This window comes from Schistocerca nitens, chromosome 5 (assembly GCF_023898315.1).
Source record: "Schistocerca nitens isolate TAMUIC-IGC-003100 chromosome 5, iqSchNite1.1, whole genome shotgun sequence".
Lineage (NCBI taxonomy): Eukaryota > Metazoa > Arthropoda > Insecta > Orthoptera > Acrididae > Schistocerca > Schistocerca nitens.
The window spans coordinates 630331489-630345593 of record NC_064618.1 but is presented as its reverse complement, the minus strand read 5'-3'; the positions used below and the strand labels follow the sequence as shown (position 1 = coordinate 630345593).

Here is a 14105-nt window from a genome sequence, read left to right as displayed (position 1 = left end):
AGTTCTAGGGGACTGATGACCACAGATGTTAAGTCCCATAGTGCTCAGAGCCATTTGAACCATTTTTTGCAGTTATCCTTAATGTATGAGCATGAGTGAGATTCAACAACCAGGCTTAAATAAAGAATCTCGGATTGTACTAAACCCCCCTCGTATCTCTCGAGTGCACATCGCGAAGACTAGAATAACCAATTCCAGCACACAGAGAGGCATCCAAGCAGCCAATGTTCCCGCGCTCCATACGTGACTGCAACGGGAAGAAACCCTAATAGCTGGTACAGTGGGAAGTGTCATCTGCCAGGGACTCGACAGAAGTTTGCAAAGTAAGGATGTAAATGCAGATGCTCGTAGATGTAAACAACACGAGGCGCGGCGATAACCAATGCACTAACAGTTATCTTGGTAACACTGTGTCACTTGACGTACTTTTAGGATATGTGAAGTACATCGATAAACGAACTGGATGTGGATGAGGACTGTGTATGATAGCTGCGCCGACGGTTCAAAAGGTTCTGAAACTGATTTTATTCATGGCGTAGAAATGACGTCAGCGCAGTAACTACGTTGCCAGCTTTTATACAACAGATGAGCGTTCGACCATTCAGTTGCGAGCAGGCCGTGTTAAGCAGTGGGCGCACGGCTCTATTGAGTCAGCGTAGTTATGTCACAAATCGAGTCCCTAAATCAAGTGTTCAGCACATTCTCCAGAATATTTTCAAGGAGAGGAAATTATGTGGAAAGTATGTCCTACTCACCTTGACTCCCGAATAAAGACAGATGCACGGATGCCTGCTGCGATTTGACTAAAACACAAAACGAGTAGCGAGACTTTGTGATATAAAGGCGAACCTACCACAAAATGACAGAAGAAATTCAAATGAAAGGCCCATACTTCTACGATACAGACGATATCAAGCCAATGTGGCGGGGGAGTTGTACAACACCCCAAACAAATGACTTGTCCGACAGTTTCACATGGTTGTGTAGAATTTCTCTGAATTGTGCTCAAGTGAGAGAAGACTGTTTAAGACATCTGAAGCATTGAAACCACCATCTTAACTTTTCTCAATTCTTTATTAATCCGGTCTTGAAACTTTTTGGACTGACGGGGTATGTACGGCTGTCACCAGAAGTTTCTGCACTAGAAGACAGGTCGCCGCCATACAATCAAACTGGCTATACCGGCTGTCTTATTTCTCTCATGCACACATAGCTAACAGTGTTTCTTTTTATCACCTGGTGTCTCGAGTAGTGAGGCAGCCACACCCTCAGTCTTGGCATCCAGCATATTTGCACACGTTTGTAACAACATAATACAATTTTTTTCCTATGACTAGTTCCATATTTAAATATCATGTCCCATGTCTATAATGGATAAACACAAAGTATCGCCACTGCAGGGACTCAAACCTCAGAACGCTGCCTAACACTCATTCCCACTGACCTCAACAGTCGGCGCTCACGACCCGTTCTCACAGCTTCAATTTTGCTAGTAACCCATGCCTATTCGTCTTTTCTAAACTGCCTACCCTGCAGAGTAGTAGTTGTTGAGCTGGAGAGCTGCATGTCAGGGGGAGAATGAAGGTAGATAATAATGGATTAAGGCTGGTGAAGCCCGCAGTTTTGCCATGGCGAACATCGCTCTGTAGCATTAGTTGTGTACTGCTCGACGGAGTCACGTCGATTATTGTTGTGTGCGTACTGTAAGACCGTCGGTACACACACCATCAGATTATTTGACTTGTCGCTCTAACGAAGTAGGCGAGTGTCAGCAATATGTCTCGTGGTCTTATCGTGGCGTGTTTATCTTCTGCCGTTAGGTCAGACGATAGAAATGCCACTTGCACGCTTAGAGTAGCAGATTGACGGTGACCAACTTTAAACAGAATTTATTTTCACACACATTTATTAAAATAATAAAAATCATAGATATTACGTAACTTGATTCTGGATGCTGTTTACAATTGACAATCTGAAGTTCCTTTGGTCTTGGTACGTTAATCTTATCCTCACATATCTCTGATACTTGACAAAGTGTCTATACATTTCTCTTCATGGCTATGTACCGGAATATGATAATCTTATTAGGCGCAGACTGAAACGTGACTATAGACTGGTACAGACTAATGCAGACTGGTACAGACTAATGCAGACTGACTAATTGGAGGTCTGCACACTCGTTATAATACCTCGAGCGTTCATGTATCACTGCGCGAGTGTGATCCGCGAGGAGAAAAGGTTCTACGTTAGCAGCAATCTCATTGGCTGCATTACATATTAATACGCGTATCGGCGGAAGCAGAATTTGGTCCGTCTTTATGGCAGCGCCCTCTCGTAGTGCGGAGACGGCGGGCGCTGCGCCTGCGCTGTTGTGCTTAGCGGGGCGCGCTCTAGTGGGAAAGATGTGTACGCGCTGACTACGTGAAACTATGTACACAACAATTATATATCTATGCCTAACGTTGCAAAGCGATATGAAATGAAATGAATATGCAAGGACTGTAATAGGGAAGGCGAATGGTCGATCTCGGTTTATTGGGAGAATTTTAGGAAAGTGTGGTTCATCTGTGAAGGAGACCGCATGTAGGACACTATTCTGACACACTCCTGATTACTTCTTGAGTGTTCGCGATCCGCACCAGGTCATTCTGAAGGAAGACATCGAAGAAATTTAGAGGCGGCCTGCTAAATTTGTTACTGTTAGGTGCGAACACCACGCAAGTTTTACGGAGATACTTCTGGAACTCTAATGGGAAACCGTGGAGGGAAAGCGACGTTCTTTTCGAGGGACACTATTGAGTAAATTTAGAGAACCGGCTTTTGAAACGGACTGCAAAGCGATTCTACGGCTTCCAACGTACGTTTTACGTAAGGTCCACGAAGAGAAGAGAAATTAGGGATCGTACGTGTGCATATAGACAGTCGTTTGCGAGTGGCACAGGTAAAGGAATGACTGGTATACATCGAAGAAGCAATGACGGAAATAAAAGAAGGCTTGAAGAATGGGATTAAAATTCAGTTTGAAAGGATATCATTGACAAGATTCGCTGGTGACACTGCTATCCTCATCTACATCTACATGATTACTCTGCAATTCACAACAATCATACTATCTCCCTACCATTCCACTCCCGAACAGCGCGCGGGAAAAACGAACACATAAACCTTTCTGTTCGAGCTCTGATTTCTCTTATTTTATTTTGATGATCATTCCTACCTATGTAGGTTGGGCTCAACAAAATATTTTCACATTCGGAAGAGAAAGTTGGTGACTGAAATTTCGTAAATAGATCTCGCCGCGATGAAAAACGTCTTTGCTTTAATGACTTCCATCCCAAGTCGCGTATCATATCTGCCACACTCTCTCCCCTATTACGTGATAATACAAAACGAACTGCCTTTTTTGTACCCTTTCGATGTCCTCCGTCAATCCCACCTGGTAAGGATCCCACACCGCGCAGCAATATTCTAACAGAGGACGAACGAGTGTAGTGTAAGCTGTCTCTTTAGTGGACTTGTTGCATCTTCTAAGTGTCCTGCCAATGAAACCCAACCTTTGGCTCGCCTTCCACACAATATTATCTATGTGGTCTTTCCAACTGAAGTTGTTCGTAATTTTAACACCCAGGTACTTAGTTGAATTGACAGCCTTGAGAATTGTACTATTTATCGAGTAAACGAATTCCGAATGTTAAAACGAATTGCAGGATTTGTTGCATGGAATGAACAGTGTAATGGACTCAGAGTAAATCGAAGAAAGACGAAAGTAATGAGAAGTGGCTGAAATGAGGATAGCAACAAGTTTAATATCAAAATTAGTGATCATGAAGTAGACGAACGTAAAGGAAAGCAAAATAATGTAGACGGACACTCCGTCACGCACCGTACAGTGACTTCCGGAGTATGTACGTAGATATGCATGTGGATATAGACGGAAAGAAGTGACTGAGAACAGGACGTTGTCCTCCGACACATGTGCATCCCACCTCCTCCGTCAGCGAGCAGTGCTTGTGTTGTGACGTACCAGTGCGCTGCACCACACGTTTTGTATAATAACGGACGGTGGGGGGCAGCAAATGTAGTTGAATACGATTTTACCATTGTTTCAAATAACGACAGTTAGTCTTACAATTTTGACTGCGAGCCGATTTCTCTCTTAATAGATATTGTTACATCCACATAATTCTGAAGATAGCAAGGACAGGTAAGTGTATGAATTACCGCACCATCACCTTAACAGCTCGTGCATCCATATTGCTTACGAGAATAATATACAGAATAATGGAAAAGAAAATTGAGGATTTCTTTAGGCGCCGATCGGTTTGTCTTTGGGAAACGTAAAGGGACCACAGAGGTAGTTGCGCTTGGTTCAAATGGCTCTGAGCCCTTTGCAACATAACACCTGAGGTCATCAGTCCCCTAGAACTTAGAACTACGTAAACCTAACTAACCTAAGGACATCAAAAACATTCATGCCCGAGGCAGGATTCGAACCTGCGACCGTAGCTGTCGCGCGGTTCCAGGCTGAAGCTCCTAGAACCGCTCTGCCACAGTGGCCGGCAGTTGCGCCTGATAGTGGAAGCAAAGCAGAAGAAAATTTAAGACAGGCTCATGGGATTTGTAAAACCAGATAAAGCATTTGACAGTGCGAAATGGTGCAAGATCTTCGAAATTCTGAGAGAAATAGAAGTAAGTTGGAGGGAACGACGGTGGATGTACAATATATGCAATAAACAACAGGGAACAACTGAAGATCAATAACGAAGTGCTTGGATTAAAAAGAGTGAATCTATACATCGAAGAAGCAATGACGGAAATAAAAGATGGGTTGAAGAATGGGATTAAAATTCAGCTTCAGAGGATACCAAGATTCGCTGATGACATTGCTATCCTCATTGAAAGTAAAAAATAATTACAGGATCTGTTGAATGGAATGAACTGTCTAATGAGTACAGAATATGAACTGAGACTAAATCGAAGAAAGACGAAAGTAATGAGAAGTGGCAGAAATGAGGATAGCAAGAAGTTTAACATCAAAATGGGTGATCACGAAGAATACTGCTACATCTGAAGCAAAATAACGACGGACGAAGGTAGGAGGACATGAAAGGCAAAAAATGGCTCTGAGCACTATGGGAGTTAACGTATATGGTCATCAGTCCCCTAGAACTTAGAACTACTTAAACCTAACTAACCTAAGGACATCACACAACACCCAGCCATCGCGAGGCAGAGAAAATCCCTGACCCCGCCGGGAATCGAACCCGGGAACCCGGGCGTGGGAAGCGAGAACGCTACCGCACGACCACGAGATGCGGGCTGTTGTTCCCTGATACGACTGGCTGGTTCATTGTGAATAAACACAGAGAAGAGCCACCAGCTGTGGGAACAAATAAATGTTCGAGAATAGTTCCATAGATGGATGTTACGAGCGCTTCAATAAAAACCAGAGTCTCAGTTTAACAATACGACTGTCAACCAACATACATTTGTTACCACAGTTGCTGGCTCTTCTCTGTTTCTATTCACCATCACCCAGCCACAGGTACCAGGGAAGAACTTTCAGCACTTTACTCGGCTAATTCTCGTTGTATTTAATATTTTATGTCACGACCGTAATATAGTATTCTCTAAGTGTAAGAGGAGGACATGAACGTGCGTGTAGACATTCACACTTCCGTGCCTGATTTTTGTTATCAGTTGTAACGTATTTGTAAGCAACCACCTCCTCTTTTGCCACTGCCAGACAGTCCTCCCAGTCTGTAATGGTTGTCCATTTGGCATTGTCCAAAGAATATTGCTTACGTGGAAAAACACCCTTCTCATTAAGCGTTGAGCCATATTCAGCAAGGGCGGTAATATCAAGCCCGTCGGGCGCGCAGAAGCCAGCACCGTCATCAGCTGGGACGGCCACGTGCAGCGGAGCCGGGCTGTGACGTGTTTTGCAGACGCCGTTCCACCACACTGCCTCCGCCCCCGCTGCGGTAATCAGGTTCGGCGCCGGCCTTTGTGCACCGCCGCCGGTGCTGCCTGTGGTGACGCCCAGATAACGCCCCGCTGTGCAAACTACTGCCCGCCGCAAAAAACCCGCCCACCGGGGGTGCCGCCGCAGCTTCACCTCCACGTAAAAGTACGACAGATTTCTCGGTGAATTTCGAGTGGCAGTGAATAAATCTACATCACTATTCTGCAATCTAAGTGCCTAGCACAGGAATCTTCGAACCACCTTCAGACCGTTTCTCCACTCTATAAAAGAGCGTTTTTAATTTTAATTTAATCGTATGGCTAGCCCCCCCCCCCTTCCATCGGGCAGACCGTTCGACGGGTGCCGGCCTTTCAATATCACGCCCTTCTGCGACCTGCAGTCGATGAGGATGATAGGATGATGATGATGACAGCACAACACCCAGTCCCTGGGCGGAGAAAATTCCCCGACCCAGCCGGGAATCGAACCTGGGCTCAGAGGATTGACAGTCCGTCACGCTGACGATTCAGCTACCAGGGGCGGACAGTGGGAAAAATGAACACTTAAATCTTCCTGTTCGAGCTCTTATTTCTCTTATTTTATTACTGTGATCGTTTCTCGCTAAGTAGGCTGCCAACGATAAAATATTTTCACATTTACAGGAAAAAGTTGATGATTGAAATTTCGCGGAAAGCTCTCGCCGCAGCGCAAAACCCCTTTGCTTTAGCTATTGCAACCCCAGAACTCTTACCGACCCGTGACACTTTCTCTCCTGCTTCGCCATAACTCAAATCGACCTGCCCTTTTTTTTACTTTCTCGGTGTCCTTCGTCAGTCCTGTTCGGTAAGGAGCCCAACAGCAGACGACGAACAAGCGTGGTTTAGGCACTCATTTAGGGTGGACCTATTGCATCTAGCAGTAAAACGCAGTCTTTGGTTTGCCTTCCTCGCAACACTAAATATGTGATCTTTCCATTTTGTTAGCCGTGCGGTTATAGGCGCTTCAGTCCCGAACCGCGTGACCGCTACGGTCGCAGGTTCGAATCCTGCCTTGGGCATGGATGTGTGTGATGTCCTTAGGTTCGTTAGGTTTAAGTAGTTCTAAGTTCTAGGGGACTGATGACCACAGATGTTAAGTCCCATAGTGCTCAGAGCCATTTGAACCACTTTGTTCAAATGATTCAAATGGCTCTGAGCACTATGGGACTTAACATCTATGGTCATCAGTCCCCTAGAACTTAGAAGTACTTAAACCTAACTAACCTAAGGACAGCACACAACACCCACTCATCACGAGGCAGAGAAAGAACCACTTTGTTATTCGTAATTCTAATTACAGGGATTTTAGTTGAATCCACGGCATTTAAATTTACATGATTTATCGCGTAACCGAATGTTAACTTTTTTTCGTATATACGTGGACGACCTCACACTTTTCCTTATTCAGAGGCAATTGTCACTTTTCGCACCATACAGAGATATCTTGCCTAAGCCATTTTACATTTGGACTTGATATTCTGATGACAGTGTCACCTGCAAACAATTTAAGAGGGCTGCTCTGATTGTCTCCGAAATCGTTTATTTAGATTAGGAACAACAGAGGGCCTATAGCACTTCCTCGATGAACGCCGGATATCACCTATGTTTTACTCGGTGATTTTCCGTCGATTACTACGTACCGTGATCGTTCTGAGGGGAAATCAAGATTCAGTCGCACAAATGAAGCGAAACTCTGTAAGCACGTAATTTGATTAAAAGTCTATTGTGTCGAACGGCGTCAAAAGCCTGCTTCAAATGTAGAAACACGTAATCAGTTTGAGATCCCCTGTCAGTAGAACTCGTTACTTCATACGAATAAAGGGCTTTTAGTGTTTCACGAGAACGATATTTTCTGAATCTGTGCTGAGTATGGGTCAACAGGCCGTTACCTTCGAGGAAATTTCCTTTCTTGAATACTGGTGTGATATCTGCAATTTTCCAATCTTTTGGTATGGATCTTTCGTCGAGTGAGCGGTTGTATATGACTGCTAAGTATTGTGCCGCATACCCTGAAAGGAACCTAACTGCTACACTATGTTGACTGGAGTACCTGACTTTATTAGGGGCTTTAAACTGCTTCGTTACACCGAGGATATCTACTTACAAGTTACATGTGTTAGCAGTTGTTCTTGATTCGAATCCTGGAATATTTACTTCGTCCTTTCTGGTAAAGAAATTTCGGAAAACCGCTGTCATCCGTAATACTACAATTGCAATCGCGCAGTGAAGGTATCGATTGACTCTTGCTAATAGTGTACGACACATACGACCAGAGTCTCTATGAATTTTCTGTCAGATTTCGAGGCAGAATTTCGCTGTGGGAGCTCACACAGACGTCCCTGCCAAGGATTGAGCTTCAATAAAGCAACGCCTATCTTGGAGATTTTATGTTCTTTTAAATTTGGCATACTTTTGTAGTTGTTTTTGCAACAGTGTTCTGACCAGTTTTGTGTACCGTGGGGGATCAGCAGCGATTTTTTATTGATTTATTGTGCATAAATCTCTGAATTGCCTCAGATACTATTTCTTTGAATGTTAACCACATCTGGTCTAGACTTGCATACTCAGCTGGAAAGGAGAGGAGACTGTCTCTTAGGAAGGCGTCAAGCAAATTTTCATCTGCCTTTTTAAACAGATATATTCTGCATTTACTTTTGGTGGATTTGGATGTTGCGGTGGTAAGTTTGGCTACAGTGAACTTGTGATCATTAATCTCCGTATCCATCACGATGCTCCCTATTTGCTCAGGACTATTTGTTGCTTAGCGGTCGTGTATGTTTTCGCAACCATTTACACTTCGAGTGGACTACTGACCTAATTGCTCAAAACAATTTTCGGGGAGAGCATTTGATACCATTTCTGCTTTGAACACGTATTTTCGCCAACATATGGACCGTAGATTGAAGTCACCATCAACTACGATTTCATGAGTGGGTTACCTATTTAAGATGATACTCAAGTTTTCCTTGAACTAGCCGGCCGCTGTGACCATGCGGTTCTAGACGCTTCAGTCCCGAACCGCGCTGCTGCTACGGTCGCAGGTTCGAATACTGCCTCGGGCATGGATGTGTGTGATGTCCTTAGGTTAGTTAGGTTTAAGTAGTTCTAAGTCTAGGGGACTGATGACCTCAGACGTTAAGTCCCATAGTGCTTAGAGCCATTTGAACCATTTTTTCCTTGAACTCTTCAACAACTGAATTATCTGTGTCGTGGAGTCGATAAGAGGAACAAATTACTAATTTCTTCCAGTTGTCAAATACAACCTCTACCCAAAGTAACTCACTTCATTTTCGCTACAAGACAAAATACTTCTAAAAGCAACAAACACGACACCATCAATCGTATTTAATCTATCTTTTCGGAACGCCGTTAGGTCCTTTGTAATATTTCGCCTGAACTTATCTCCGGTTTTAGCCAGTTTTCCGTACCTGCAACCGATGCTACGTTTCCTAACTTCTAGCGTGTTGTCAGCATAGCGTTGGTTGCTCTCCTGGACAAAGACACTGCTGCTGATGTTATATTTGATCACTTTAGAATTTATCATAATGTCTGCAGACCGATAGAGAACGGAATTTTGTGACGGCTAATCATACGATCTCTATTTAATTTTTATGTGCATTAAGTGAGGCGGAAAGCATTCTAGCAACCAGGTCGTAATTTCTTGGTCACTGAGACCATTTCCATAGCAGAGAAATGAGAGAGAAGCACTTATCGACATGCGTAATAGGGACTTCAACAGGATTGTTCATACTTCCGTGTTTCGGAAAATGACTGCGCAAAACTACAAGACATACAGACAATAGGCAGATATGAGTGGATGAAGCATATGTCCCAGTTATTAACTCACGTTACGTGGGCTCAGTATGGACACCGTTTTTCGACGCGGCAACCGTCAGTAGGCATTTCATTGAGTGGCCGTGCGAGAAGGCGTAACACATCCCGCTTTGCAGATCTACTCACTGGGTTGCCTGTTGCAGGCGCGAATTAATTCGCTGCGACTGCGACAGTACGGAGCGGATGAATTGTCTACATGTTCTGACATACCAGCCCCCCTAGTGGTACCCTCACCAACTACGTCATGGCGAATATTATGGATCGACACCTGGAGAGACGTTCTATCTACCGATATATGTCGTTTTCCTGTATGTCATGTAGTTTTCGTGCAGCTGTCTTCTGAAATCCCTGAGGTACTTACGAATAACCTTGTACTTTGTCGCTGTACCTTTTCTAATGACTGGACTTCCCTAAGTCGAGCACAGTTTCACTCTCGGGAAAGATTCATAGCACTCATAAGGGTAGTCACAGTTCCTACCACTCATAAGGATACCCACAACTCAGACCGACGTAAGCGACATAAGCGACAAAGGGTTGCCGTGCTGTAAGCAGATACTTCTGTGAATGTTAGGTTGTCACTGATACAGGTTGTATCACGTACGACGTGAGGGCTGTGTTCACTGTAACGTGGAACCAACACTGGACACATTGGCTGTACCCTCCTCATGATATAGCGACCCGTTGTTTGGACCTTGACATATACGCTGGAGGAGAAAACCACTTGCTACCTGTGGCGGTGGCCCATCTGACTGAGATACTAAGATCGCAGTGCACTGCCGTGCGCGTTGGTTCGAATCGGATCTGTCGTATCTTTCGCAAGACATTTTAATCTCGAAGCACTTTGCTTACACTGATATGCGTTTTTGCAGACCGGGTACATAGTTTGTTAACTTTCCAGTTCTATGAGAGACAGAACTGATTGCAGATGAAAAAAGATTTTATTCTCCAGCATAAGACATCTGTCGATCTGAAACATTAGCCTGTAGTGGTATTTCATCGTTGTGGGGCTGTGAGATATGGGCATCCATCTAACAGGAAAAGACAAAACTGGAAACATTTTGTTAGTAGCCTGTTTGTACGTTGGCAGCGCTATAGACTGTGTTAATATCGCTGACAGCGCTCTGCGCCCTCAGCAAGAGATTCTGTGGTTGGACGGACTAGCAGTTAGCGAGTGGATGGGGTACTGTGCGGACATGACATTCTTAGTGGAGACATTGTGTTGGCAGGAAACTCAATGTAAAGTGAGATGAAATGATATCTTTTTTAAGAAAATACGCAAGGAAATGTGAAATAAATCTTTTGCTCTTCAACAAAATCTTTCTTTCGCTAACCATATGCCTCGTAGTAGTTAGAGTCTATAGTAGTTAGAATCTTTTTATTTAGTTGGCTGTAGTTGCTAATAGCTGCAATTGCTGTAGTTCGTGTTATGAAGATATTCAGTGAGTTAAGTTTAATGGTTCAAATGGCTCTGAGCACTATGGGACTCAACTGCTGTGGTCATAAGTCCCCTAGAACTTAGAACTACTTAAACCTAACTAACCTAAGGACAGCACACAACACCCAGCCATCACGAGGCAGAGAAAATCCCTGACCCCGCCGGGAATCGAACCCTGGAACCCGGGCGTGGGAAGCGAGAACGCTACCGGTGAGTTAAGTGCCTTGTGAAAAAGAATGGGGTTTGCACTGTTGGTATTTTTGATTGAAATGATTTTAGCCAATTAACAGAGTTGGAGGTAGTTTCATATTTCTTTAATTTCATTTTTTGGGATTTCTTGCAATTCAGGACCATTCTTTTGTGTTAATTATTAGAAGTCATGTTGTCAATGTATGGCAGTCAGATTGCGTTGGAGTTGTATATTGTGGGTAGTAAATGAATAGGTTAAGTTTGAGTTGTCTTTGTAAGGGAAAATTCTGCAGGTCAGTGTTTAATAAAAATAATTAAAGAGGTGGTTTCCATTTCTAAAGTGACACTATAAAAGGATCTGCAAAGAAAAGATGAGAGAGTAGATTAGAACAGGTACACTGACGACACTCGAGAGGATGTAGAACTAAATTAAAATAAATAATGCATATTTATAACAGAACGTATTTGCAGTTTATTGCTTCCATGGATCCAAAGTGTTTGGGAAACTTAAAATTTTGATACATTTTTGTCATTTACACGTCAGCTAAAAAACATGGCACAAACGTTTAAATGTATACATACTATGGTGTTTAAGATAATTCTTATGCTCATTAGGCAAAAGGAGTTGGCCACCAGCAAAACTTTATGGTCCTGTTGAACTGTTCTACATTACCCGGTAAAGTTTTGATGGTTGTTGTAAACTATTGAAGACGTGTGTTCCCGAAGGACCAAATTGACTGCCTTTAAGTCTGATAAAGATTGTTCTTGTTCCACAACATTTCGAGAGAATGCCGGATGTCTGCAACTTCCTTGGTTCAAATGGCTATGAGCACTATGGGACTCAACATCTGAGGTCCTCAGTCCCCTAGAACACAGAACCACTTAAACCTAACTAACCTAAGGACAACACACACATCCATGCCCGAGGCAGGATTCGAACCTGCGACCGTAGCGGTCGCGCGGTTCCAGGCTGAAGCGCCTAGAGCCACACCGGCCGGCTGCAACTTCCTGCCGGAATATTTCGGCTCAGAGTCTTCTGGCCACCTTCAGGTGACACTGCCGAGAATCCACTGAGCTCTGGTATTTAAGACCCCACCGGCACATGCGTGGTGGATTCACTTGGCGTTGTGCATGCTTTACTTGAGCGCGTTCGATTCTGCTGAGCCGAGCGCCCTCCGTGGTGAAAACTCGCCGCATCGATATCAATTCAATTGTCTCCGCGCGGTTCCATCACAGAACTACACGGGCTACGGAGGACACAAAGTTTTAAAGAATGGATTCCATGCGGAATTTAGCTGAAAACCGCCGTCTCGATTAATAAGAGACTCACTGTCAGACAGTCGTATTTCCACGGATTCGTTAATAATAGAACTCCAAAAGTTAGACATATGTGCCACAACTTTTGTCTCACTGTAATTCATTACATGGCCACTGGAAATACAATGTTCGGTGATAGCAGACCTACAAGGCAGAAGGAGGCGAGTTTGCCGCTGGTGTTATACAATGCGGTCCTGCACAGTACGCGTCGTTTGACCTACATAAGATTTACCGCATTCGCAAGGAATCCTGTAAATACCTGCCTTGCACATCTCTATGCCGTCTTTGACAGATCCCGACATAGAAGAAATTTTTGCAGGAGGGTGAAAGATTGCTATTACTTTCTATTTTCTTAATATTCTCGCTATTTGCGCTGAAATATTACAAATATTTGATAAAAAGGCAAACGTGTAAAAGGCCTCTTTCTCTTCTTTGCCGCGCGCAGAGGCCGCGCGGCTTGAGGCGCCATGTCACGGGCTGTGCGGCCCCAACCGCTGGAGGTTCGAGTCCTCCCTCGGGCATTCGTGTGTGTGTGTGTGTGTGTTGTTCTTAGCATAAGTTAGTTTAGGTTAGTTTAAGTAGTGTGTAAGTCTAGGGACCGATGACCTCAGCGGTTTGGTCCCTTAGGAATTCACACACATTTCAACATTTTTTCCTCTTCTTTGCTCTCTCGCGTATAGGTCTGCAGCGCTCTATCCACTTGCTAAGGCGAATACCCATTCTTCAGAAATACAGTCTGCAGGTGCTCCAGTTCCGTTTGTAGACTATCGGCGTCAGAGATGACGTGAGCTTGGTGAATCAAGGTCTTCAGAACACACATCGTTGTTGCCGGATGGTGGCAACTAGTGGAGGAATACGCTTCCCCCGTGTCGTAGCAAAGATAACGCCGGGAAGATTTCTAATCACATAAGATTGTTCTTATTCCTAGTACTGATTTTGTGAACTGAGCTGTCGGTTTCTAAGAGAGGTTCTGCGGTTGGACAAAAATATGGAAACAACGCGAGAAATACTTGCTTGGGCATAAATGCAGGTATTAGCCAAGCCTGCAAGTTGTTCTGTTGTATTGACCACGAACGGCGCCTGTCCAATGTCTGCTATACGTGGAAAGTATCAGTCGCGGTCAGCCCAGTGTTCTGTATAGTTTTGAGTACATTATGTCGAAGCTAAATGAATTTGACCGTGGCAGACTGTTGGTGCTCGGATGGTGGGTGCTTCTGTAACCCAGGTAGTGGAAGTGTTTTGGTGTTTCAAGAGGCACAGTGTCGAATTTTAGTACTTTCAGCATTGCAGCCCAGTCAGCAATCGTGATAATCTAATATATAAGAAA

At 44.1% G+C, this 14105-nt stretch overlaps 1 protein-coding gene across 1 annotated transcript in view; it reads left to right on the top strand.

Moving 5' to 3' along the window:
* The window catches only part of LOC126260627 (mucin-2), a 165573-nt gene that overhangs the window by 11987 nt on the left and 139481 nt on the right, over nucleotides 1-14105 (top strand). Inside the window, exon 2 of the mRNA XM_049957966.1 lies at nucleotides 5852-5984. Coding sequence (XP_049813923.1) covers nucleotides 5852-5984 — 133 coding nt within the window. The remainder of the gene's footprint in view (nucleotides 1-5851; nucleotides 5985-14105) is intronic.